This window comes from Gopherus evgoodei, chromosome 7, assembly GCF_007399415.2.
Source record: "Gopherus evgoodei ecotype Sinaloan lineage chromosome 7, rGopEvg1_v1.p, whole genome shotgun sequence".
NCBI classification, from domain to species: domain Eukaryota; kingdom Metazoa; phylum Chordata; order Testudines; family Testudinidae; genus Gopherus; species Gopherus evgoodei.
The window spans coordinates 66,134,736-66,161,233 of NC_044328.1; the positions used below are offsets into that span (position 1 = coordinate 66,134,736).

General features: G+C 42.9%; 1 protein-coding gene across 12 annotated transcripts in view; it reads right to left on the reverse strand.

The window, feature by feature from the left end:
- The window catches only part of KAT6B (lysine acetyltransferase 6B), a 192,471-nt gene extending 166,244 nt beyond the window's left edge, over positions 1 to 26,227 (reverse strand). For 3 of the 12 annotated variants that reach the window (XM_030568388.1, XM_030568387.1, XM_030568376.1), the window contains exons 1-3: positions 24,766 to 24,806; positions 22,938 to 22,977; positions 17,370 to 18,258 (exon numbers count right to left, since the gene is read on the reverse strand). In XM_030568388.1, the coding sequence (XP_030424248.1) occupies positions 17,370 to 17,990 (621 nt within the window). In that variant the 5' untranslated portion in view covers positions 17,991 to 18,258; positions 22,938 to 22,977; positions 24,766 to 24,806. Of the gene's footprint in view, positions 1 to 17,369; positions 18,259 to 19,441; positions 19,521 to 19,856; positions 20,129 to 22,937; positions 23,037 to 24,765; positions 24,808 to 24,961; positions 25,064 to 26,155 lie in introns of those variants that run through there. The other 9 variants (XM_030568381.1, XM_030568378.1, XM_030568382.1 and 6 more) reach the window with 9 other exon arrangements.
- Between the last annotated feature and the right edge of the window lie 271 nt (positions 26,228 to 26,498).

The following is a 26,498-nucleotide window of genomic DNA, read 5'->3' on the forward strand; positions in this document are numbered from 1 at the left end:
TATCTGTTTAGCTTTAAAGTGTGATGATTAATTACATTACAAGAGAGAGGATTAACATCACAAACTACAGCCAACTAGTGCAGGTAGGATTTGTGCAAATACCCTCTCCCTCCCATAAATTCTGGGCCTGCAAGTCCTTGATTTCCATAGGTCTTGTTGCAGGCTCAGATCCTTAGTGATCAGATAACTCACTCCATTCCTGGCTTGCAAGAAAGGCTTGCAGTGGTATTCATCCTACTATTGAGCAAAGACTTCTATTTCTTCCAAGTTGTGTGGTGGCTTTGTGATGTGGACAAAGGTGCTGTCTTTGAGATGGCTAGATTCACTTCACATGTGTCATGAAGGCCAATGGAATTTAGATTGGGGACCAAACATGGATTCCACAGAGTTGCAGTGGGGAGAATCTAGATTTAAAGTTCAGATTTTATTCAAGTGCGCTGAGGAAGCAGTAAAGTACAAGCTACTGAAAAGCACTACTAATTTAGAGTTTTATCAGCAAATGGTGTTTTTAACTTGAAAGTAGTCACATTACATTAACCGTATGACATTTAGTTGCATCTACCAGCTAGAGATTACAAACAAACGAATCAAATTCTAGTCTTCCCTCAAAGCCTCCTGTTCCTAGGGTGACCAGATGTCCTGATTTCATGGGGACAGTGCTGATTTTTGGGTCTCTCTTATATAGGCTCCTATTATTCTCCATTCCCTGTCCTGATTTTTCACATTTGCTATCTGGTCACCCTACCTGTTCCGCTCAATCATACTCCTCCGAAATGAAACAGTGAGTAAAACAGTTGCATCCATTGGTCCACAATGCATAATAAAATCTGTTTACTTTTTATTTGGGAAAAGTAGCATGAAAAATTATGCCTGAAACAAGATGCAAGAGAGATGTATATGGAATCTAGTTACGTTTGAAACTAGTATAACTCAATTAAGCATCATGTGATGAGATGTATAAACCCTGCACTGGAACTAAAAGGGTTAAGGAGCAATTCTAGGCCCAGACATACCTGCAGAGAGCATGCTCCAGCTCAAAGTGGAACTTAAAAAGAGAGCTAGGCAGCTCAGAAGGGGCCTCATAGGGCAGGGAGAGAGACCTACCCTGAGAGTTCCTGAAGAAGGGCGCAGCAGAGAGAAAGAGCCAACCTGCTAAGCTAAAAGGGCTGAAGGTTCAATTATTTTTTCTTCTACTATTTCGAGGCAAACTAAGACTTTGGCAAGAGAGTGGGTGGTAGGAAGTAGCCCATGGAGACAACCTTAAGGGACACCTAGGTGCTGGACATTGGTACCTCTTATAAACATCGGTGGAGAAGGAGGGCCCAGGCTCCCCACCAACCTTCCTTGTTAAAAAGGGCATGTAAACCCTCACTTCTAGCCTCTCCATGGGGTAAGGAAGGAAAGGGTAAAGACATTTGGAAACCCACAACTGGGATGGAGACTCACAAGAATCAGACAGACAGACCCCCATATCTTCCTTGGAACAGTCACCCGTAGGAAGAGAGAAAACTGATTGGTGACATGACCAGAGGATCAATCACCACTCAGACAGAGCATCTCAGGCTGTGACAGTGGTCTGGGAATAAGATTAGAGGTGCAGCAAAACAGAGGCTGAACCCAGCCCCAACCACTAGGGAATGCCACTTGTGAACAACCATCCATCGGGGGGAAAAGAAAACACCCTACACATTATTGCTTTTTAGATCAGCTGCACCTCTTAATATTGGGACCAGACAATTCTGCTTTTTGGAAGGTCAGCTTAAGAACAGATTGCAGCCAGGAGGAATGGAGGGCAGGGGGGCTAAAACAAAAATACCCGTTTATAATGTGTATTTGGGTGTCAGGTAGCCAGTGGATAGAAGAAGAAAAGGGACACAGAGAAATGGCTTTCCATCCAATTTCTCTCTACAAACTTGGAATTTAATTGAGATTTTTCTAAAAAACAGCTGCCAAGATATTTTCAAATTAGGCAGAGTTACTCCAACATTTCCTCAGATGGGTTATTTTACTAGAAAATAATACTATTAATAATAATAATTCGTTATCATACATGTCAGGCTCTCAGTATGCTTTTTAAACCATTAAAGACACACAGTGCTCCTGTGAGTGGGGCAACAACTGTCCCCTCCCCAAGAGAGTGGAAGCAGGTATGCAGAAATTAAAGTAACTTGCCCATTAATACCAATACACAGCCAGTAACACAATCAATATTTCTAGACTCCTAATCCTTAAAACAGTTTCCAACAGATTTCCTGGTGAATGACTGACTGAAGATGACTTTCTTCAGTAGTTATACTATTAAATTCTAAGATGGTAATTTTTAACAACTAAAGATATTCTAATAGAAATGAAGCTACAAATAAAATGCAAAAACATCAGTGTTAGATAAGCAGGAGCCACTTACTTGCTCTGCTGGGGCGGGGGGGAAAGATTATGTCTTAGTGCCCTTTTAGAAAAAAGATTTAAGTTGCCATGAGGAGTTAAAAATACACCTAGCAGGATTTCCCGCCTCCCTTCAGATGTGATCATACAGAAATGTCAAGTGCCTTGATACAAGGCATTTTCTGCTGCGTGTCACAGAACTGATGGGAAACTAAATTTAAAATGGCTACAGAAAAGCGAATCACTGGTTTCTAAGATCACACTGCATCAGCTCTAATGCTGTGCAGCAGAGCTAAATACAATGCACATATGCAAGTGCTGTAGCAGATTCTTGAAAGATATATAGCAATGCATCAGATTAGAATCCGCCCCAATAACCTGTTTTCTTCAGTCATCATTTCTCCTATAAAAAACAGTTAATGTTCAGAAAATTTCTAAGATTTGCACTTGATCATTTTCCAAAACTGCCTGAAGGCCTGCATTCGTAAGATGGCAAGATTTATTGCCAACCAACATGCCATACTAAATTGGAATTATTCCTATGACACAATTTTCCAACATCAGAAAAATAAAGATTTCTAAATGTGTGTGAATCGTTTCTTGGAATAGAAGTTATTGGCAGTGGTGCTAAATTTCAGTAGCTAATGAAAAAACATGCATACGTTAGAAGGTTTATAACAGGTCAAAGCTAATCATATCAGAAGATTCTATTCCTGTTCATCACCTCTAAAAACTATGTTTAGAGACTGACTGATGAACCTCCCCGTTAATTGGCTCCTGCGACAGGTCTCTTACTGGAGCACAAAAAATGAAAGCAAGAGGAATAAAGTCGAAATCAAAACAGAACATCTTTTCTCCTTTTTGAGAACCTGCCCATCTATATAAAGCGGATCTTCCTTAAATAGCCATTGTTAAATAAGTCAGCCAACAAAGAAGAATAGAATTGTTACATTAAAATGCTTTTATAAAACAACAAAATTGTTTTTGACAAAAGTATTGCTATTTTGACTATTTAAAAAGAGGCATTACAAAAAGAGACAAGGATTACGTTGAACTGATTACTATATAGCCATTTTAATGGAACTTGCTTTAATTACCGTCACATTCTAACACTTCAATGACTTAGGCTTCAGAACATGCTTGTGAATTAGATGTTATCCACATTTTTACAGATGAAGAAATGGAGAGGGGGAATGATTAAAGTCACTCTTCAACAATAAGCTTCAGATGAGAGGATGACAAGCTCACAGGGAATCCGACAGATTTTATGCAGGTGGACAGCTATTGGAGCCAGCTGCAGGATCAGAGCCCGTGGATAACTTCAAAGTCACACAGGAAAACTGTAGCAAACCCAGAAAGATAACCTAGATCTGTCAGTCCTGTTTTTAACCTCCCACACACACGATTTACTTAACAGTATTTTTCGGTTTTATGTTATATTAATTGTTGAAGGGTTTTTGAAGTGAGGTTTCCTCTGCTTATAATTTTTCAGATAATGTTTTGACTATATGAGGTAGCTGTACATAAAAATCTCTCCAAGTAATTGTTCTACAACAGTAAACAAAAAAGACTACTGGGCACACAGGGCTATCCGCTCCTATAGGTGGACAGGCCAAACTAAAACATGTATCCATTTGTTACACTGGCTGCTGCTGGGCAGTCTCGCACAGTCCCCACCCCCAGCAGCAGGAGTTTGGGTCTGGGGGAGAGACTCAGGGCTGAGGTGTGGGGTGGTGCTTACCTAGGGCAGTATCCCCGGACGGGTAGTAGGTCTCAATTTTTTTTTTTTTTTTTTTTTTTTTTACACTGATGACCCCTTTCACATTGCATACCTCTGAGTGCGACCCCCCCCCCCAATAAATTCAATACCCTTTTTAATATATTTAACACTATTATAAATGCTGGAGGAAAGCAGGGTTTAGGGGTGGAGGTTGACAGCTTGCAACACCCCCATGTAATAACCTCACAACCCCCTGAGGGGTCTCAACCCCCACTTTGAGAACCCCTGGGCTACAGGAACTTCCTTCCCTCAGCTCCTAGTTCTACATGCTGCCTCTGCCAGCAGGCACCCACCCCCCGCAGCTCCCACTGGCCACGGTTCCCAGCCAATGGGTGCTGCAGAACTGGGACTTGGGGCGAAGAGGAGGGAGCACATGGAGATCAGGAAACGGGTAGGAGGCTTGCCCAAGCACCACCAACCCTCCCCCCACCCCAGCACCCATGGTGCCCCCTGGGCTATTCCCCCGAGCCACCTCCCCCCTCTCAAATTTTAGTCAGAGGTATATAATAACCGTTATGGACAAGTCACAAGCCGTGAACTTTTGGTTATGCCTATGACCTGTCCGTGACTCACTAAAAATACCTGTGACTAAAATGTAGCCTTAACTATGCCTAATAACCAGGATGAAATACACTGATGCCACGAAAAGCCTTGGTTTTGCACTGACCAAACTGCACTCCCCATTAATGCTACCTCCCACCACACAGACATCCCATTTTTGAAAAAAGTCAATTATGCCAGGCTACCCCTGAACAAGATGTTGTCGGGGGACAAGAAATTAATAGTTGGCAGTAAGTGGTGCCAACTGCATTACATTTATGCTGGCCCTTCCCACAGAGAGCTCTACTGCCACTCCCCCCAATCATACCCCCAAATGGGGCACTTTGTGGGGCTGTGAAGTTTCCCCTCTCCTGGGCCAGATCTCAGCCCACCTAAACAACAAGGAACCATTAGGCTCCATCCAGCAGATGGACTGCTGGAGCTGGCCCCAGGCCTGCCACCTGAGAGGGAAATAAGTGTGGCGGTGGCCCTGGCCTCAGACCTAAAAAACACACTGCTGGGATGGCAAGAACCCTCAACCCCTGCTCTAGTTCTTAAGAGTTGAAAAAGGTGTATAACCAATGCAGAGATGCCCAAGTCCACTGAAAGCCTACAATAGTAACTCTGAGAGGCATGAGTGGCCCCTGAGGTGTTAACTGATACCCATAGATGATCATGATCTGAATGTCAATTTTGTTAACCATTTTATTAATCATTTAAAAAGGGAGGATTGCAGATTTGCTCAACTGGTCTCATTTGGGTGGCGTAAGTGGGTGGTGCTTGGGAGATACCACAACCATCTATTTCCCTCTCCATTCCTCCACCCCCCGCCCCCCCCCCCGGGGAAACAAAAACACCACAACAACTATCAACAGTTAAGCCCAAGGAGGCTACCATGGCCCATGGGCATATTCAAGCCACTACCATTCAACTCCAGTATCAGCCAAAAACTCAAGGAGCCCAGTATAGGTCAGAGAGCACTCCAGATTTGTATGTCTGCACATTCTACTGTGATCAGTCTCTCATTCTGGGAATTCATATGGGCAGAGTTTATTCTGCAGGTGGAGAATTGTTTCTCCCCTCACAAAAAACCCTGCCTACCATTAATTTTCACACTGGTGACCTATACTGAAAAAGTTAAGTCCAGGACCTTAATGTTTTCTTTGGAACACCACAAAGCAAGCAAATAGCCCCAGGTATATCTGTAGTTAACATTACCTTCCAATATATTGAACTTCCACAAATCAGGAGAGGTGAAATGCTTTGATTAGCTCTACACCTCATCAAGATTTGTAGTCTGAAGTCAATGGCACTTGTGCTCCTAAGTCACTTAGTCACCTCTGCAAATCCAACCCTTAGGCAACAAAAATATAGGATTCAAAGACTAGCTTTAGGCTTTTACTTTTCAAAAATTTTGATTGATACATAAAAAAAGTTACTATAACTTAAATGTATTCAAAGTCCAAATAACTTTTCCTTGTTAACACTGAAACAATATTGTTTTGACGAGAAAGGCTTTGCATTTAAGAAAAGGTTTTAATAAAAATACAATTTTAGCTCTTGATGTTGCATATATGTATACACATGGGTTTTTTCTATTGAATGAAATGGGACTATTCATGTGAGTAAAGTTATAGAACTGTTTAAATATTGCCTGATCAGAATTATTTAAATTTTTTACAGTACTACTATAGGCAAAAACAAAATTAAGAAAAAGAGTAAGACACCCACCAGTTGTGACATTAAAAAAATCCCACAGCATTTAAAACGTATTATAAATTTTCATCTACATTTGTAGTATGTCAGGAGCCTGGTATTATACCCTGGTCCGTCAGTTCCCTAGATGGTGTCCCTAGCTGCCACACCATAATGGCACCCTGTGGGGTTCCATGTTTACTTCTCTCAACAGCCAGATCAAAGAATTGCTCTATGACATTCCATGGCCTATTATGAAGAAAGGTCAAACTAGGTAATCATAGGGATTCCTTCCGGCTACCAGCAGTTTATAGGTAAAGTGTTGTGGTTTTTTTTTGCACCCTAACTGGTTACTGCCCTGGAAATAACCTGGCATCTTGTAAATGTGCTCTGACTCAAAGCATCACCAATCTCAAAATTCTACAACTGAAATCTTGTGAATCCTTCTTACAATGCACAAGGAAGAACAAAAACCATCTCACTCACACCCCGTTACGTTAGTAATCAATTTTGCACTCCTTACACACAGCACCAGCACATTATTCATGCCTAGAAGAGTCCCAGCACCAAAGAGTTCAAAATTGGCATTGCCCTTAAGTTGCCAAGAAAAGGTTTTCTAAACCACTTGACTTCCAAACTCTCCTCTCTCAGGAAGAGATTCTCTACTGCAATTTTGAGCTATCAAGTTAGGCAACTTTGGCTGATTAGCAGTTGATTTATACTCAAAGGATCATAAACATGAAGGGAGGAAGTCAGTCAAGGGAATTAAAAAAAAAGGGCAGAAAACAGTTCTTAGTTTTTCCACCACATGTCGTACAACTGTGCTCTTATAACAACAAAGAACAGTGGAATGTATAGACAGTTAGAATCTCTTAAGCATCAACAAATCCCAACTGTACTATGATGAGCAAACATTAGCCAAACAGGGGAGCTGAAAAGAACTACTTAATAAAATTAAGGCTGCTCTTGGGGAGAGGGGGGGACGACCAGCTTTGTCAAACTAGACAAGAGACTAAAAGAGAAAATTAATTTTGGTTACTAAGGTAGAACCTGTTTCTTTTAACATATAGAAATAATCTAGACAGAACAAACGTTTGTAAACTAGTTACACTTGCTAATGAAACAAAATTTAGACTGTCAGAGAGCAAAATAGAGAAATCCCTAAAATTTTTCAATTTGTAGGGCAACCGCGATGATGCCGGGTGCCCTGCAAAAATCAGAGCTTATAGAAAGGCTGGAGAGAAGTGAATATGAATAAAAAACTACCAAAATTATCCAAGTTTAACACTCTGCTGTCAGCTGCAATACATACATTTCCTTTAAAACAGAAGCACATTACAATGGCTTCTTTCTTTTTGAAGCAGCATTGTTTTCAGAAGGTTAAGTAAAAGGACTTCCTTGTAAATTTAAGCGTCAGTGCCTGATATTCTATCGTTTCCCCCAGTCAGCAAAGACAATCCATTTGTGGTTGGTGGGTATGATGCAGGAGAACAAAAACCTGGCTTTCCAGGATGCAATTTCTGCTTAGCAACAGCATGACAGTATAGGAGAAGAGTTCTTGAAGCTCTAGAACCAGACTGCAATGGAAAGGGTAGGGGAAAAAGACACTGGCTATGTTCTAGTGCTATGAGAACTAGGGTCTTCACCGTCAGCAAGGAGAAGAGAAGAGTAGCAGCTCAGGGCGGGGGGGAGGGAATAAAGAGAACCACACACACCTTCCTACCCCACATCCAAATGCAAAATTGCTTAAGGAAGTAAAGTCTGAAGAGATAGTACTATCTAGAAGACTTACAAATGAAGCGTCAGCTCAACAGAGCTCACGCATGGAGACTCTCTCTTATACACTGCTCTGGCAAAATCCTTCACTGGTCCAGATTGTACCCTGGTATGTCATACCAGGATGATAGCATATATGGAAAAGATTTCTTTCCTTCACATGAGCCCTCAAAAAAAGATGAAGGGATGAAGGATTTGTAAGAGGAATTAAAGCTAAGTCTTCAAAACTCAGGCAACCAGAAAATGCCAGAACACCTTCTTAGGACTTTTGTGAGTCAGACAAGAGTTAAGAAGGAAGGGGAAAACTGTGGGAGGTGCAAAGGACTACTTTCTTTTTTGGAAGATTAAAGTAGGCTGCCAACTCCCCAATCCATCAGAACAAAAAGTGATGGCCACCAAAACCCGTAGGTGCCAGCTTCCTCTGGGCCCAGGAGATGCTCAACCCCCTTCTCCGCCCCAAGCGCCGCCCCCACCCCATCCTCTCTTCCTACCCAGTTCAGCCCCCTCCTCCCAGCATACCCCATTCTCACTCTTCCCTATCCCTCCCAGAGCCTTCTATACCCCCCAAAACAACTGACTGTGGCGGGTGGGAGGTGCTGGGGGGGGGAGCTGGCTGCTAGTGGGTGATAAGCAGGGCTGGAAGACCCAGGGCTGGAGCACCCACAGAGTCAGCACCTATGCCAAAACCACCACCACTTTCCATGAAGAGGGATTAAGATCTGGCTCAGAAAAGAATTAGAAAAAAGAACTGCAGGAACCAGATTAGAGGATTCATGGAGAGATACAAGGATTTTAGTGGGGTTTAAAGTAGCATTTCACCTCAAGAAATCTTGAAGCCATTTACCGAACTCCTCAGAATGCTTGGCATGAAGGTCTTGAGGTAACTAGCAGTACTCTTCTTGAGCCCATACTTACAGAGATCAAGGGCAAAGAAGAAATTTCTCTGTCCTTATCCCTGGGACCAGCACAAGATCAAACAATATGTGGAAGATAGACTTCTTGTGGCAGCAGAGGAGGAATTTTTATAATCTTTGAAACTCCCAGGGATTTTAAGGACTAGTCAAGAGTCAGGCTTTAAGCCTGCAGAACGTAGACACAAGAGTTCAGTACTGGACTTGGATTCAGGAGGCTGTCTATTATTTCCGCCCTCCCCCCAATCTCCAATCACCTCTCCCCAATCAAGTGGAGTAGGTCCATGAAGTAGAGTCACTCAGCCTACCAGCACCAAGAGGCACCCTCCTCTTTTCATAAAATCATAGAATTGTATGACTGGAAGGGACCCTGAGAGGCCATCTAATCCAGTCCCCTGCACTCATGGCAGGGCTAAGTATTATCTAGAGCAGGGGTAGGCAACCTATGGCATGAGTGCCAAAAGGCGGCATGCAAGCTGATTTTCAGTGGCATTCACACTGCCCGGGTCCTGGCCACCAGTCTGGGGGGCTCTGCATTTTAATTTAATTTTAGATGAAGCTTCTTAAACATTTTAAAAACTTTATTTACTTTACATACAATTTAGTTATATATTATAGACTTATAGAAAGAGACCTTCCACAAACGTTAAAAATGTATTACTGGCACACGAAACCTTAAATTAGAGTGAATAAATGAAGACTCGGCACAGCACTTCTGAAAGGGTGTCGAGCCCTGATCTAGACCATCCCTAAAAAGGGGTTTGTCTAACCTGCTCTTAAAAATCTCCAGTGATGGAGATTCCACCAACCCACTAGGCTATTTATTCCTATGCTTAACCACTGACAGTTAGGAAGTTTTTCCTAATGTCTAACCAAAACCTCCCTTACTTAAGCCCACTGTTTCCTGTACTATCCTCAGAAGTGAAGAACAATTTTTCTTCCTCCTCTTCCTTGTAACACCCTTTAAATACTTGAAAAAACTGTCATGTCCCTCTCAGTCTTCTCTTCTTCAGAACACACACACATTTGTTCAATCCTCCCCTCACAAGTCTTGTTTTCTACACTTTTAATCATTTTTGCTGCTCTCCTCTGGACTTTCTCCAATTTGTCCACATCTTTCCTTAAATGTGGCACCCGGAACAGGACACAATACTACAGTTGTGGCCTAACCAGTGTGGAGTAGAGTGGAAAAATTATTTCTCACGTCTCACGGTTCTTTAAGATTTTCTGGAGAAGCAAAAGGGTTTGAAAGGAAGGCCTGTTTAACCAGCTGATAATGAATGCGTTCCAGGCCAGAGCTCCCTAGGTTTGGGATCTGTTGCAGGGACTGGGGAACTTGATAGTTCTGGGGGAGATTGCGAATAGGTTACATGACAGTGGTCTGCTGAAACCCACTGGAAAACTTCCCTGTGGGGTTTACATTTGTCTAGATGGATGAGCTAATGGCCATAACTATTAAATTGGCTCCAGAGATGCAGATTTTCCCTCTACTTAATGCAAAAACAGGACAGACTTACTCATGAGGCACCAGTTCTTGGTTCAAGTAGGCTATCTCCAACCTGATCATGATTTACTGGACTGGATGGTATTTCAGAGAAACCAGAGCAAGCCTAACCTCTAGTACACTGCCTCTCCCTGGAAGAACTAAATCTTCTGAACATACCCCAAGTGGGAAATGAGCATCATATCCACTGGCATCTACGAGGAGGGGAGGAAATCCTTCAATGAGGACTTGACTCAAGAGAAATTGACCCATCCATTCAGGTCTGAGAGAGCTTCACTGACTGGAAGGCCTCTAGTTTGAATTCCAGGAGATTCCCAGTAGGTGAAAGACTAAGACATACCAGTTGTTGGCAGGCTGGTCACCAGGGTCACCTATAAGGATATGCAGCTCCGGATGGATACCTCTGTAAGATTAAAGCTCAAGCTGCTTGCAAGCCTGGAGTTGCATTACAGAGAATGCAACTCTCTTCTCCTCCTCTTTATCTACTATGACTCCAAAATGGGGTGAGGGAGCTTTTCTCCTGGTTCGCAACAAGCCCAGAGTTTCAAATGTGAGGAGGTATCCATCTGGATGCTGACTATTTAGCACTTTTGGACACAAATCCCTGAAAGAGGCCAGACATATAAAGGCATTAAACAGACAGTTTGTCTGAGAGCAGCATCTAATTACCATCAGCATTTTGTTGGACGCTCGAGGGGACAGAGGCAAGCACAAATGGTAGTGTGGTCTACTGCTTTATAGTCAGTCTGCTGAAAGCCTCATGAACGTCTGGTAAGCTGGGATAATGGACAGGTTTAGAGACAATTGCTGAGGTCAATGGACAACAGGAAGTCCCTTGGTCATTTGCCCCTGAAGAGAGAGTATAACAGGGACTCCATCTTTAACTACTGTATTTAATAATTGGGTCCGTTATGATAGGACTAGGCTCAGCCTCATTCCCCAGATCATTCACAGACATGAAAGTACCTTAAGACCCATACCTGTTTGGTCCAAGGAAGTGGCAAGATGGCTCCTAGCAGATGGGAGAGGGTTTTGGTCACAGCAGGTCTGGTCTGACAAAGGGCAGAAGCAAGGGTAAAACTCCATTAAGTAGCTTACAAGAATTACTTCGAGGACTCAGGAGATTATAGAACAACCATGTAGGCAACAATAAATCCTTCCTCTTGGCACCTCTGACTCAGGAGGATCAGAAGGAAAGAAATAAAGCTGATTACACCCTCTTTAAATTAGGGCTCAGGCTTGAAGTTTGTTGCTAGAGCCTGTTAGTGTTAAACTTGTGCCCGACTACAGGCCAGGAGGAAAAAAAAATAGGCTTATTCCTCTGGAATTAGGAAGATGGAGAGGGGATTGTTTGCTCTTGTTTTTAAAAACTGCTGTCTGTCTGAAAAATCTTTGTAAACAAAAGTTTTGGCCAGCCCTCAATATTTTTGGGCCATTGAAGGAAGAGAAGATATTCTTTCCTCAGAAATGCACCCAGATGGGGTTGGAACTAGGGAAGCTAGAATGTTGTCTATTAGTTGAATGGAGTCCTGCAATATGTGGCTTAGGTTCTGCACTAGCAGAAGACATATGGAGAATTTCCTACAGACGGACCCTGCAAGTGGTGCAGGTGGTCCTGGATAATTTCAATGTCAGCTATGGTAGGTCACTATAGGCAAGCAGACGTCAGTGGGTGTGGAACGCCGCCCTAATTATGGAACAAGTACAGTGGGCAAAAGCAGGAGAGACAACTTCCTTTCTGCTTCTGCTCTCCAGTATATCTGGAGGCCAGATAGGTAAGGTGGAGCAATTAGCAAAGCCTTTACCCAACAGGCTCCAGCTGCCTTTCCACAGGGAAGAAGCAGAGAGAGGAGGAGCCTGGAAGAGGGGGCTGGGTGCCACAATCTTCTCTATACATTGGCTCCCTGCCTGACAGACAGAAGGAGAAACACCCAGTGTCTGCACTAGCAGAAGCAGCATCCCAGACAATTGAAATTCAACCCATGCCAAGTTACAATCTGAAAAGCAACTAAGGTCTTCACAGGCCAGTAAAAACATTAAATAGGAGTTCAAAGTATGAAAAATTAATCAATCAGCTTGTTTTTGCAATAAGATCAACTTGTAGGGACAAATTGAAAGTGAAAAAGAAAAACCATACAAAAGAATGACTCTTGGCATAAAAATCTAATGCAGAGAACTATTACTCAACTGTGTGGTGTTTTGTTTTTTTTTAAAAAGGCATTTGAGAGGCCTAAGAAAATATTAAAAATGAATACGTATCAAACAACATATTGTCTCTTCTGATTCGCCCAGAACACAGGAACGGCAAATAGCTATACCTGTGTTATAGATACCCACTATCTGTCACAAATCACTGCACATCCATGTCTACACAGAGTAAGCTCCTACAAATGATCAACCCACATCCCTTGTTTTTAAAACAGCCCCTCTTTATTAGTACATGAGTATGTGGGAGAAAGAAGGTAAGTGTAAGCCACCACACTAGTCCCAAAATAGTTATCTGTTATGCTCTTTAGAAGTTCAGTTCATTTAGCTCTAAATCACACTTTCTGCCATCCAACCCAGAAAGTGTATGGTTGAAAACCTAGGGTACATTCCTAATGGAATATGTTTTGCCTATGGGCCAGGTGCTTCCATCCCCCCAAGCAGACGAAGAGAAGCAAAAGGATACTGAGAAATAAGCGGCTCCGTTGCACACTTCTCTTCCCATATTGCTGGGAGCCCTTTGAAGCCCCTCCATGTAAATGTAGTACCGAGACATAAGAACTCCCATTCTAGGTCAGACCACGGTCCATTTGCCCAGTACCTGGTCTCCAATGGTGGCCGTACTACAGCTTCAGTAGGAATGCACAGAATAGAGCAATTATGGGAGCAATCCAGCCCTGTCTTACAATAGTCAGAGGTTTAGGGTCACCCCAAGCATGGGGCTACATCCCTGATCATCTTAACTAATAGCCATTTATAGGCCTATCCTCCATGAATTTACCCAGTTCTCTTGGGAATCCAGTTATACTTTGGCCATCCTATGGCAATGAGTTCCACAGGTTAGCTGTGCATTTTGTGAATAAGTACTATCTCTTGTTTGTATTACATCTACTGCCTCTTTATTTCATTTGGCAATGGCAGGTTTTTGTATTGTGTGAAAGGGTTATATCACTTCTCTATTCATTTTCTCCACACCATTCATGATTTTAGAGATCTCTATCATGCCCCCCTTTAGTCAGTTCTTTTCTAAGCTTATCAGCCCTAAATCTTTTCAGTCTGTCTTCAAATGGAAGCTGTTCCATACCCTTGACTATTTTTTCCCACTACTCTGAAACTCTACAGGAAGCAGAACTGACATTTAAACACATGCTCTCCTTTGGACTCATGCAAATTTTCTAACGGAAATACACATGGTAGTTAAAGCTTGCAGAAACAGCAATACTCCACTCTGTGAGTTCTATTCCCACTGCAGCAGGGAGGTAATACACAGCTATGGTGGAATGCCAATGTACTATACCACTCCTAATATAACTCTGATGCCAGAAGAAAATGGATCCAAACAGCTTCATGGAAAAAGCTAACCCAGGATCCACACAGCAGTGCTCTAACATCTCTCTGAACCCTTGTGATATGCATGCAGCACACTTCAGCTATGAGTTCACAATCCCACCTATCCATCACCAACATTTAAAAGGAGTTTGCAACTCCCGTTTTGCAAGGCAAACTTCAGAGTTCCCACAGCATTATTTTGTTTATTACAGAAGCATCTAGAAGCCCCAACTGAGATCAGGCCCCCACTGTGGTGGACACTATATAAACCTAATAAGAAACGTTACCTCACACTGGGTTCCCTCCAAGCCCCCAACAAAGGGGAATATCAAGGTCTGCCTTTGGTCTCACCAGTCTGAAAGCCCATTTACTTCAGGGGTCTCAAACACACGGCCCACGGGGTTATTTTCTGCAGCCCGCAAGCTCCTAACCCCCCACTCCCCACCCTCCCCCAGCATTTACCTAGAGCGGCTTCAGCCCAACGTGCACAGGGAGCAGGGGAACCACGGCCAATTGGAGCTGCTGGGGGAGGTGCCTGAAGCAACAGCCACACACACCCCTGCACCCCTCCTTCCTCAGGTTCCGTCGGCTTCCCGGAGTGGTGCAGGGGCAAGGCAGGCAGCCAACCTGTCCTGCCCCCAGTGCACATCAGGCCAGAGCCTGCCCCCGAACTCCCTGCCCTGAGCCCCCTGCCATACCCTGCACCTCAACACCCTGCTGCACCCCAACCCAATGCCCTGAGCCCCCGCTGCACCCCTCCTACACCCCAGCCCCCTGCCGTGCCCCTCCTGCACCCTGACCCCTGCCCTGAGCCCCCTGCTGCACCCCAACCCCCTGCCCTGGGCCCCCTGCTGCACCCTGCACACCCTGACCCCCTGCCACACCCCTCACCCCTCCTGCACCCCACACCCCAACTCTCTGCCCTGAGCCACCATCACACCCCACGGTGAGTGCAGAGAGATTGGAGAAAGGATTGCCCCCTGCACTCACCTGTGGAGGGAAGCAGAGCGACAGCACCAGCCTGCTCCGCTTTCCTTGCCCCGGCCCCAGCCGTGTCGCTGGGGGGCGGCTGGGGAAAGGTCCTGCACTCACCTGCGGCAGGAATTGGAGCGTCATGGCTGGGAGCTGGTGGAGTGGGGGGATCCCCCTGATCACCCCCAAGACCCTCTGCCCCTTATCAAACCCCTCAGCCCCAGCCTGGCCCGACACTTATATAATTTATTGAAGGGATGGTTATTTTAAAATAAAGTCATGCAACTGGTAGTTACATACAGGACATTGCCACATTAAACTATATTGTAAGAATTCACCTACACAACTATTATGGAGCCAGATTCACAGATCCTCAGTGTCAGCCCAGCACCATTATTTGAGTGGGGCTACACAGGTTTCCAGAAGCTGATGTAAAGACTTTGAGTAAAATCTAAACAGCATAAATTAGCAGTACATCTTTATACCGGAATTTGCTTCATGTAACGAAAGCTCAATTCTTGTAACACCACTTGACATCAGAGGACTGGTTTGTTGGACATATGTTCAAAAATCAAATTTAGATCTATATCAGCATTTCTCAGTGGTATACAATAACGGCTAACTTTTCCAGCACTAAGACCTGTTTGACCATTTGCCTGCCCTGAACATGAGTCACTAGCCCTACACTACCAGTGGAGATTTCCTCCTGAGAACACAGATCATGAAGATCTGACACATTATTAATGTGTTTTTGTTTGCTTCAAATGATTCACTTCAGTGTAGAATACTGGAATTACAGCAAGAATTCCTAAAAGTACTTATAATGAGGAAGCTCTCAGTGGTTTGCATTTAAAAAAAAAAAAAAGTCACTTGGTAAGCAATATTCCTGAATTTCTATTGCAATTCTAGGGCCTGATGCACCATGCACTTTTCATACATGAGCAATATCACTGTAATAAATGGGTAACTGTGCTTGAGCACTCCCCTCCGACATCTACATATAATTTTGCAGGCTCAGGCTTCTAGCCAGTGTCGCTTTGCCATCAGCTCTATAGCTGAATTGCTTCTGTACAACAATGTAGAGTAAGACTCAAGCTACGCTGAGAGGAGAAAGGAACGAAAGAGATGAATGTGAAAACTGCTAAAAGGAGAATTGATAGAGATGCCGTTTGCAGCCCCCATAACTGTCAAAAGAAAGGTGTATGTTATGCAAAGTCAGAAGTGAGCACTAATAAAATGCATCTGAAGTTCAAAAGCCACTCTGCAATTAATCCATTAAAAAAGCCACTGAGATGAATAATTCAAGCTGAGTGGGATACCAGGTGGCAGAGTAGGAAAAAAAAAACTCTAGTGAAGTTTCCAAAAGCACACCACAACCTCCAAGTGAGGAATGACCAAGGAGTCCCTTCAGGTATTTTTTATGCCACTGATGCGCTCTCATCATCTCATCCTTTAAAATCTTGGGATGAAAACACAGGAATAAGTTTTAGAAAGAAGTCAGAGCCATTAAACACCTCTGCTGGAAATATAAGGGCCACCTAGTGACAAAGCAGATATATGATGGTCAAGAGAATTAAAATGGGCTGAGAACATTCTTCAGGACAGAGAGAGCACCAAAAGATAGCATGGTAGAAGGAAGAGGAAGCAACACATTGATCTGACATCTTTAGTTCAGTTCCTAGATGCATATATTATTAACGTCAGCTCACAAACAACCACAGTTCTAAGACGGAGTATAACTAAAATACATTTTAAAAAAAAAGGACTTAAGACTACATTAGAAATGTATTAACAATAGATCTCATTAGTGTGACTATAGTTGTGAAATTGTGTCTGATCCATGCATTTAGTACAAAACTACACACACAAAGAAGCGAACTGCTTGAATTCTACTTATTTTTATGCCAGGATTATAGCAACATCATAACATTACTTTATCAAGCTGGTGGAAAAGGTGACAAAAAGTAATCACTTCATCTCCAAAAGTGCCCAAGCACAAAGGCACAGACATCCCTTTTCCACATAGCTCCCCTTCCCTATCTTAAAACAAAACACGAAACCACCCATAAAAAACTTCACAACAGCATATACAGCAATGCAGGCATCACCTTTCAGAACGTATTAGTCAAAGATTCATTCACAAACAGTTAAATTAATCCCAAACTATTCCAAATTATAACAAATCAACTTCATATAAAACCAAAGGAAAACTGGAATAGTCATTTATTTGGATTTTGTTTTCACATCTAGATTTGCCTTCATTTTCCACACTTACCTGGTCTTTTTCATGGGGCAGAAGGCTTACGGGAGGAAGAGAAGCTGGGAAAGCACTGGAATATTTTGGAGTTCCTTTACTGTCCAAATTACCATAATTCACTCTATATTGAGGTCCATCCTTTAATAACCTCCCATTATTTACAGCACGCTTGGCCCCCAGCCGTAATCTCTGCTGAAAGACAGGGTTGTTGAAAATACTTGCTAGGTCATTTTGACTTCTCAAATATTTCTCTATGTTTTTCAGAGAGGAGCCATTTGGTTCCTGAAGCCCTTCGATTGCTCTTCTCAATAGTTTATTCCAATCCACATTACGAAGCTCATTAGAGGCTCCTCTAGATCCCTTAACAGATTTAGGAAGAGTGCCAGGTTTAACAGACGAAAAACGCCCAGGATTATCTGGGTCCTTGTAGGATGCAAGGCCTTTGTTTGTAACTTTAAGAATAGAGCCATCTTGAACACTTAGTTCCAACTGTTCCGAAACAGTTTTCTTATCTAATCCATGTGAAGCGCACACAGCATGACAAATTCTTTCTTCAGATGGCCTTTGCTTTTGCTTTTTAACCTTTTGTATAGCCTCAAGAATCCACTCTGTATAAAGTGGGTTTGCAAGTTTTACCATGGTTGACCAATAATATCTTCCAGCCAAAAGTTACCCATAGAGGTTCCTCTTTATTCTTTTAACAAATCTTTCCAAGGTTATTCACAACTCTAAAACAATCAGGGTTCCACATGCTGTTTTGCAGTTTCTCAGAAATATCCATCCTTCAGGAATCAGAAGAGACACAGAAACACGTGCTGACTGAAATTCCTTATTATTTTATCAACTTGGAAGTCTAGAAAGACTGTTCCTGGTGGTACAGGTACATCCTTATTAGGGAAGATAAAAGCTTTAGAGAGAGAAGAAAAAAAAAACAAACAGTTAATGCTGAAATAGATACAAATTAGCAATGGTGTCATTTTTTTAGCTTGGACATGTTCCAGTAATGAAGCCTCCATGTGACTTTTTAAGAACAGCACTTTCTTTGCAAAATGTGTTTAAGAATTCCACACTTCCCTCCTCTTTTAGAAAGTGATCCACAGAACGCATAAATTTCTACTCATACCCAGTATAACTGTAATTTAGAGTCCTAATTCCCCAACCATTTACTCACTGATCAGTTCTTAAAAGGATTCAATTCAGTGAAGTCTTTCCTGATGGAACACTTTCGGTCAATAGACCTTCTTGAAGCCCACCACTGTAAAACGTAAACACCATACATATGCACTATGGTCTTGTAATTAATGAAGAAAGGATTAGCTGCACCTGTTAGGCAATTCATTGATAAAGTGCCCTTTGTCAAGCACTCCCTCCTTTTCAACAGGTTACAAAACTTTAAAAACTACCTGTTTTGTCTGATTAGTTGATATATTAGTTTAATCACAACCACCACCAAAACATGAATACTGTATGACTGATATAGTGCCCATAACAAGTATCAATGTCACAGTATGTACAGGGATAACCATACACCACTGAGCTACCATTATATCTGAGGCTGAAAACAAGGGCCTATTTGTGCCAGCAATACCAGAGCTTCTTAGGAAGTAGGAACTTTGCCAATGGAGTGACAGGATGAGTCTGAGATAGGCATAATGTAATTACATTTATAATTCCTATTTTTCGGTATGAATACACATAGAACACTTGACTTAAACATACCATGTGCCATTTATATGTGGCATTTGTCTCAAGACACAAATTTGCTCATATTTCTTCTATTAAGTGAGTGATTACATGACCTCCAAAGTTAGTTGAAGTTTAGAACACCATAAATAGTTTCTTGGTAACTCATTTTGTGTCAAGGTGTTAAGAAAATAAATATACCCATACACGGAGATGAAAATATACTTCATTGTTAAGATCATTCTGTTTCCTGACATAATCTTCAAATCTTCAAAATAGATGTTTAAAAAAAAAGTTAACGAACCACTTCTGAGGACATGCCCTATTATATGCCAGCTTTAAACAACAAACACCACTTGACAGGATTAATACTTTGATAAGAAATAAAGTAGATAATAATAAAATACCACCACATGGAATAGAACTCAACATTTAAACTGACTGTTCTCTTGACAAGTAGATGATTCTCCAATTCTCCAGAAAAATCTAAATTTAAACAAACAAATATGTACGTGTCAGCTATTGAGGCAGCACACAATGACTCAACAGTGAAGTGCAAAGCCAATATTAAAATCTCATGTAAAAAAAGTGGCTTTTGCAATCAAGTGTCTATCCAATAATGAGCTCACCTTGTTGTTTTAAATAAAAATATTCTTGATCTACAATACAAGCGAAAATTGAGTATATGGTATACTGTATTAGCAGAAAATGGAATTGCAATTCCACAGGTTACATGTATCTAGCAGCTGTAATTATTCTAATCTTCTTACAAGATTGTAAGTAATTTTCAAGAGGAGCAAATAGGCATTTGTTGGGTCTTACATTTTTCTTCTCTCTTTAAGTTTCAACTCCAGATCAGGTCTCATGTGGTAATCCTGCTGGGCAGTAAATAGTGGAAGAGTGGCCAGTTACTGATGAATTTAAATGGCTCTAGACCAGAGGTTCTCAAACCATAGTTCACGGACCACCAGGGGTCTGCGAGCTCCATTCAGGTAGTCAGTAGATAGCTCCCTTTAAGGTGAGACAATGAAGGACCCACCCACATAATTCTTGCAGCAGCGCAGGCATGGGTCCATAAATTAGGTGCCTGGATCCTGGAGAAGACACACATGTAAGGCGAGGTGGTGGTGGCGGCCTTGGGAGAAATAAGGGGTAGATGGGAGGGGGCAGTGCGCAGTAGGGTGAGAAGAGGGGGCAAGGGGAATTTGGGATGTGCAGGGCTGCAGCGGCCACAGAAAGAGGTGACTTTCCCCAGCTCCAGGGCTGTGGCTACCAAGGATAGAGAGCCCTCCTTCCCCGTCTCAGCTCTGTGGTGGGGGAGAGACAGCCCCCTCCCCCCCGCTTCCCAGCCCCAATTCGGGGGCAGCTGTGGTGGGGGAGAGAAGGGAGACACCTCCCTTCATCCCACTTCCCAGCCCCAGACTGTGGGCTGCTATGGCGGGAAAGAGAGGGCACATCCTTTGCATTAGAAAGGTAAGACTACTGATATTAAAATATGAGTTGTGTGCTTTTATTTGTACAAAAAGAACTTTAATAATTAAAGTTTTTTTATATATATAGCACTTTTATTCAAAGTACTTTAGGTTTGGTTGGGGCTTAAGTAGCTCTGAGATTACAAACACAAATTCAACAGATGGCCAAAATAAAAAAAAGACATTCTGAATAAAATTAAATAGGATTTGGATATCGCTCTGACTCCTATACTGAAGCTTCTTGATCTAAACAGACTGGCTAGTGAAAAGGTAGCCCCACCCATTCAAAGTTTATTTCAAGTCCACACTAGTACACAATCCACATTAACTACTACTGTTTGAAAACTGTTCTGCACATTTGAAAACAGTTTTCAGACTGCTGTAGCTAGAAGTGTTCAAATAAAAATTGATATTCCATTGTGGAAAGGGTTAAGTTTAAGACAGAATGTCTACTCATGGGAGCCATGCTCTGGTTAACTACACAAGGAAGGTTCTAATATAGTTTCATTTTGGAACCACATGGATGAGAACTGTGGGTGAAGACCACTTCAGACATAGCTGCAATGCTCAAACAGAGAGAGAGAGAGCTGTAGGCTGAAAACAGCTCATGCTTTAATTTTTGAGCATTTCTGAACCCTGGAAACTGTCTTAAAAAAAAGATCCCACAAGTAAATATACCTTAGAAGTCACACTAACACCCATATCCTGTAATAAAATTTTGAGGGAATTCCTTGCAGTGGCAAGAGATTCCTATTCAGCTACGAGTCCTGTGGCACCTTATAGACTAACAAACATATTGGAGCATGACCTTCCGTGGGTGAATACCCATTTCGTCAGAGGCATGTCCACAGCTACATTTCTTTTAAAAAGGAGAGAGAGAGAGAGAGAGTTATTGAGTTGTGTGGCTCTACCATGGATTTTTAATGGGGATAAAGGTCAGTGCCTTAATTAAGCCCTCAAAACCATAATTGCAGAGTCATACAAATTTGCCACATTTTAAATCTACTCAAGTTTATACTACATTAATGTCGTATGAACTACCATAACATTTCCATTCAATTCCAAACCACACAGTGTAGGTTTTGTTCTAACCTCTGAGGATACTGATGAAGCATATCAATATAAATACTGTAACCTGTGAGTTACAGGAATTTTTATTAGCCAATGGCTCTGGCAGAGGTGTGTGCAAGCTCTAGGCTACTGCTAAATTCTGACTACACTGCTGTGACACTCTTGCAGCAAGCAGCAGAGTCACATTTTTACCTGTTTACTTTAAATTCCCTCTGTCACACAACCTCCTGCATGCTAGCACCTACTATATCAACACTGGTGGAGTGTATCCAGAAGTCCAGGAGAATTTCCACTGCATATGACAAGGTTTTCTCAATGGAGAAACAAGACTTTTAAAATTTACTTGCTCCAGAGGTCCAGCAGAGCCTGAGTTTGTTAAGCTTCAAGGCAATACTTGTGCAGTAGAGCTTCTGAATGACTTGTTTAAAAATGTAACAAATAATGAGTGTTATTCTGTTGGTTTGTCATGGAGAGTATTTAATTAGGCAAAGCACGCAGATACCTTCACAATGGGCATCAAAAAGGTCTATTGTAAATGAAATACTTAACAGCAAAAAATTCCTCAGAATATAGCCCAGTTCAGTGCTTTTGTGTCTGGTTTGCCTTACCTGGAAGAAGTTTTAACCTTTTTTTTTTTAATTTTTTTTTTTTCAGAAATTGGAAATATTGATAGCAATTATTAAGCCAAGTCTAAGACAACCAAAAATCAGATATAGTCTTTCAGATTCAAACCCCCAGTTTGAATCTGAAAGCAAAATATATGACTCAGCAAAATATGACTCCAAGAGTCTTTTCAAAGTTAAAACAAGTGAATATTGCAAGATTCAAAATAAAGCTACAATTAATAATTTTGCAAACTATGCTTCTCTAGCACTGCTAAATCCAGATCAAAGTCATATACATTTAAAACTCAAAACTGCAATTGTTATTTGGCTAAAAGTTTGTTAGCAACTTCATTTTATTATGTATAATAGAATTACCAATTTTCTTGGTATCCACTTTAATCTTCAAAAAAAAATCATTAAATAATATTCTATTAAGATTTTCATAAACTCCAACAAAGCAAGGATTAGTTTCACCACCATAATCTTAAATTGGGAGGGACCAGTTCCAAGTCTCTTGGTGGCAGGCATTAACTTAGTGGTTCAGCAGCCTCACACGGTGTATTATGGTTTCAGTTTCTCAAATGCTCAATTATGCTTTGTTTTGAAAATCATAGCAACTTTGATTACTTTTAAAATGCAGTATTTAAGAAGCCAAGTGGTTAAGAGTCAGTAATCCTTTATATGTTCACAAAATGTAGCCACACATTAATATTTAGCATGCAGATAGAGGAGCTCTGGAAAACACAGTATCTTACCTTGCAGTACAAGAAAAGACATCTCTTTTCAATGGTTGGCCTGTGTTTAAATCAAAAGCTAGGCTTCAGCAAAAATAGTTGCACAATCTTAGCTTCATTCTAAAAATTAAGTTAAGTTGTGAAAAACAAATCTACTGTAAGGCTAAAGCTAATTAAACAATACCTTGACTGAACATGTCATTACAGGATTATAGGATTAGTGACTACACTCAAGAATGACATCTTCCTTTAGCCCAAACTAGTATCTGGATCATTCAGAAACAATTCTAGTTTCAGAAAACAAATTGTTTGCTTAAATGGAAAGAAGTTATAATTTAGCTGTTCTTTTTCATAAGAAAAACAACAAGCTTTTCAAACACAGATCTAAAAAAATAAAAGCTCAAAGTTATCCTCAGTTGTTTTAAATATTATGCACAAGTTTTTAAAATATGATTTTAATAGAACAGATGGAGGGGGGGAGGGAGGGAGAGAGAACAGAAAAGACAGTGAGTTGTGCAACCTGCTGGTGACCTGTAAAGTACCACTTCATTCAGCTCCTTCCTACTTGCTCTGTTCACAGACAGCAGGAGCAGCAGCAGGCCAGCTCTCTGCTGCAGCATCAGGGTCAGGTAAGGACTGCAGCAGGAGCAGAGAAAAGAGAAAACTGCCATTGCATTAAACAAACTCTCTTGGCCACACTCCTTTCATCCAGCCCATTATTTAGAATTATGCAGCCCATCAATTCTAATTCTTTCCTACTATCCCCTCAATTCAAGACATAAGTTTCCTTCTCAAAATAACAACAGCCACAACAGAAAAAATCAGACAGGGGGACTCCCAGTTCATAAGACACTGTTTAAACTAAAATTATTCAGATCATGGAGCCAGTGATTTCTTTTCTCTTCACATGGTATATACCTTTAATTGTGAAAAGTGAATAAACTAGTACTTCCACAAACTTTAGCTAACTGCAAAGGGAAAGGCACTAGCAACTTTAGCTGCAAGAAACAGATTAAGGGGTTATTTAATTTATTGGAGAGCAGCACGTGTATATCAGGATTTGATGAAGTGTCTGGATGCTGCAATACCCCACAAGCCACCGTAAGATCACACATTAAAACAGCAACAACAACATGACAGAAACAAGCACCACCAGCAGCAAGCAGCACTACCACAACCTGACAGCAACAAAAGTAAACGTTTGCCCTTCACACCTTCCCCCCCCCGCACATTTTTAAAGCACTGAATGTGCTACTACTATGACAGTGATTTCAAGTAATCAGCGACTGGAAGGAGGGAATATTTTGACTCTCGGGTTAATCTGGGGTGGATGCTTTGGTTGGAAATATATTTGGAGGGTCTGGGAGTAATTTAAAGGTAAAGTTTTTTTGCAGGGAGGAGGCGGATTTGTAATTCTCAGTGAGAGAAGTGACAAGTTTTGGCCGGGGATGTATTTTAAACTAAGTGTTCTCAAGGTGGAATTTTTGAGGTTGCATGTTTATTCTGAAATGCACAATATTTTTGCAACCTGAGGTGGGGAGGATGTATTGGCAAGTCTCAAGTCGGCTATCGCAGGGGGACGCTTTATTGGGAAGGGAGATGAAGGGTGTCATTTTATTTTAAATTCTTAAATCCTCCCCCCCCCACATAGCCCCATTTTAAAGCACAAACGTTCTGCACGTTTATCTGGCAGGGCTGCAGAACCGGGTGGGTGGGGAGGGCAGCATCACTGTGCAGCTGTCCCCACATGAGGCGGTGCCTGTGTGGGTGTGTGACATGCCCTCCCCTCCCCTGGGGGAGGGATGCTGTGGGGACAGATCTCCCCTCCCCCTCTCAGGGTACCACTCACCTCTGCTGGGATCAGGGCTGGGAGGGGGAGGAGCAACCTCCAGGTGGTGGTGGTGGTGCTGCTGCTGCTGCTGCTCCCCCTGCTGCTGGCTCTTCCCCCTGCTGCTGCCAGGCTGAGGCAGCTGCCACCATTGCTGCTGCGGCTGCTGGCTCCCCCCCACCCCTAGCTGCTGTACTCTCCCCGCTGCTGGGCTCACCTAAGCCGCCGCCATTTTGTTTCACCCTGTTGTAGTTAACGTGAATCCGACATGACACTGATTACAGCCCAATGGAGTCTCATTAAAACCTTACCTACCCCCCCTCCCGCCTCGCGCGCCCCGCCCACCGCCGCCCGGCATTGGGCCGCTCCTCGCTGTCCATCACCAGCCCGCAGGAGAGGCGCGCCGCGCCCAGCACCCAACCAGCCTCCCCATTGGAACGTGATGCGTGCCAATCACGGGGCGCGCCCCTTCACTCACAAGGAACCCCGCCTACCTGTCAAGGGGGAGGCACTGTGGACAACCATTGGCCGCTGCCGCCGCCAAACACCCGCAGAACCCGGCTAGACCCTGCCCCAGCCTTGAACTCTACCGATTGGCAGCCGATTACTAATTAGGGCGAGGAATCTCGCAGCCTTACCCTTCTATTGGCTACCGCACCCGTCAATCTCGCCTACTTCCCACCCCCTCCCCCAGTCACCGCCTACTCCTGAAGTTTGTTCGAGAGGTGAGCGGTGGCAAGCGACAGCGACGGCCGCTACTGAGCCAATACTTCAGGGCGGGCGCGCGACACACACTAATACACCGCGTTAAATATTGAGCTTCATGCGCGTGCTACGGATCTTGCCACTCGTACGGGCGGGCGAGATAGACCCTGCGTGTTGTCTCAGCATAACCCTCCCGAGGTGCCTGGCACTAGCAGCGGTTTAGCGCGCACGGACGCAGCCCGCACCACGGAATGGAGGGGCTGAGGGGCACAATGACTCCCAGCTTCAACGCCACATGCAGGTCCCTGCAAGTTTCTCCATGCAAAGCACAAGAACTTCCTTGTCATCCCTTCTGCTAAGGAACGATTACAACCTACCCGTACAGGGTGGGCGCATGCAACACACAAAAAGCCAGCCACTCTCTGCCTTCCCTCCCCCACCCAACCCAGCCATCCCCTCCTCTGCAACATACACAGGGACGCTGCAATGCTTTATCGAGCATAAGTGTCTGCAAACACGTGCATCAGCCTCCAATGCGAAAAGAAAAAAAAAGTACCCAGCTTACTGACAAGCCCCTTGCACAGAGAGAGAGGAGGGAAAGGGGGTTGTTGTGGTAAATTGTAGCCTGTCACCTAATGCAAAACAAAACCCATCGCATGCTCCCTGTTATTCCCCTCACCCCCACATAAACTCCTATGAGTCTAACCTCTGGTGCAGGTTTCCCCCCTTTGCTTGCAATGACCTCCTTTCTCTGGCTGTGTGTGTTTCTGCAGCAGCGGTTCCTGCGGAATGCGCTGCCCCTGAAACGCGATCGCGGCTTCTCTCTCTCTCTCTCTCTCTCTCTCTCCTGGCTGCAATCAGAGCCAGGAACACAACAACAACACAACCTCCCCCTCACACATACACAGCGAGGAAACGCAGCCAGGAGAGACAGACAAGGAAGGTGGGGGGAGACTTGAGAGATTCCGAAGTTAACGGATTGATTGCATCAGTTACCTTTTCTAAACTCCTTTGCAAAAGGAAAAAAATAATATATAGAGAATACCTTG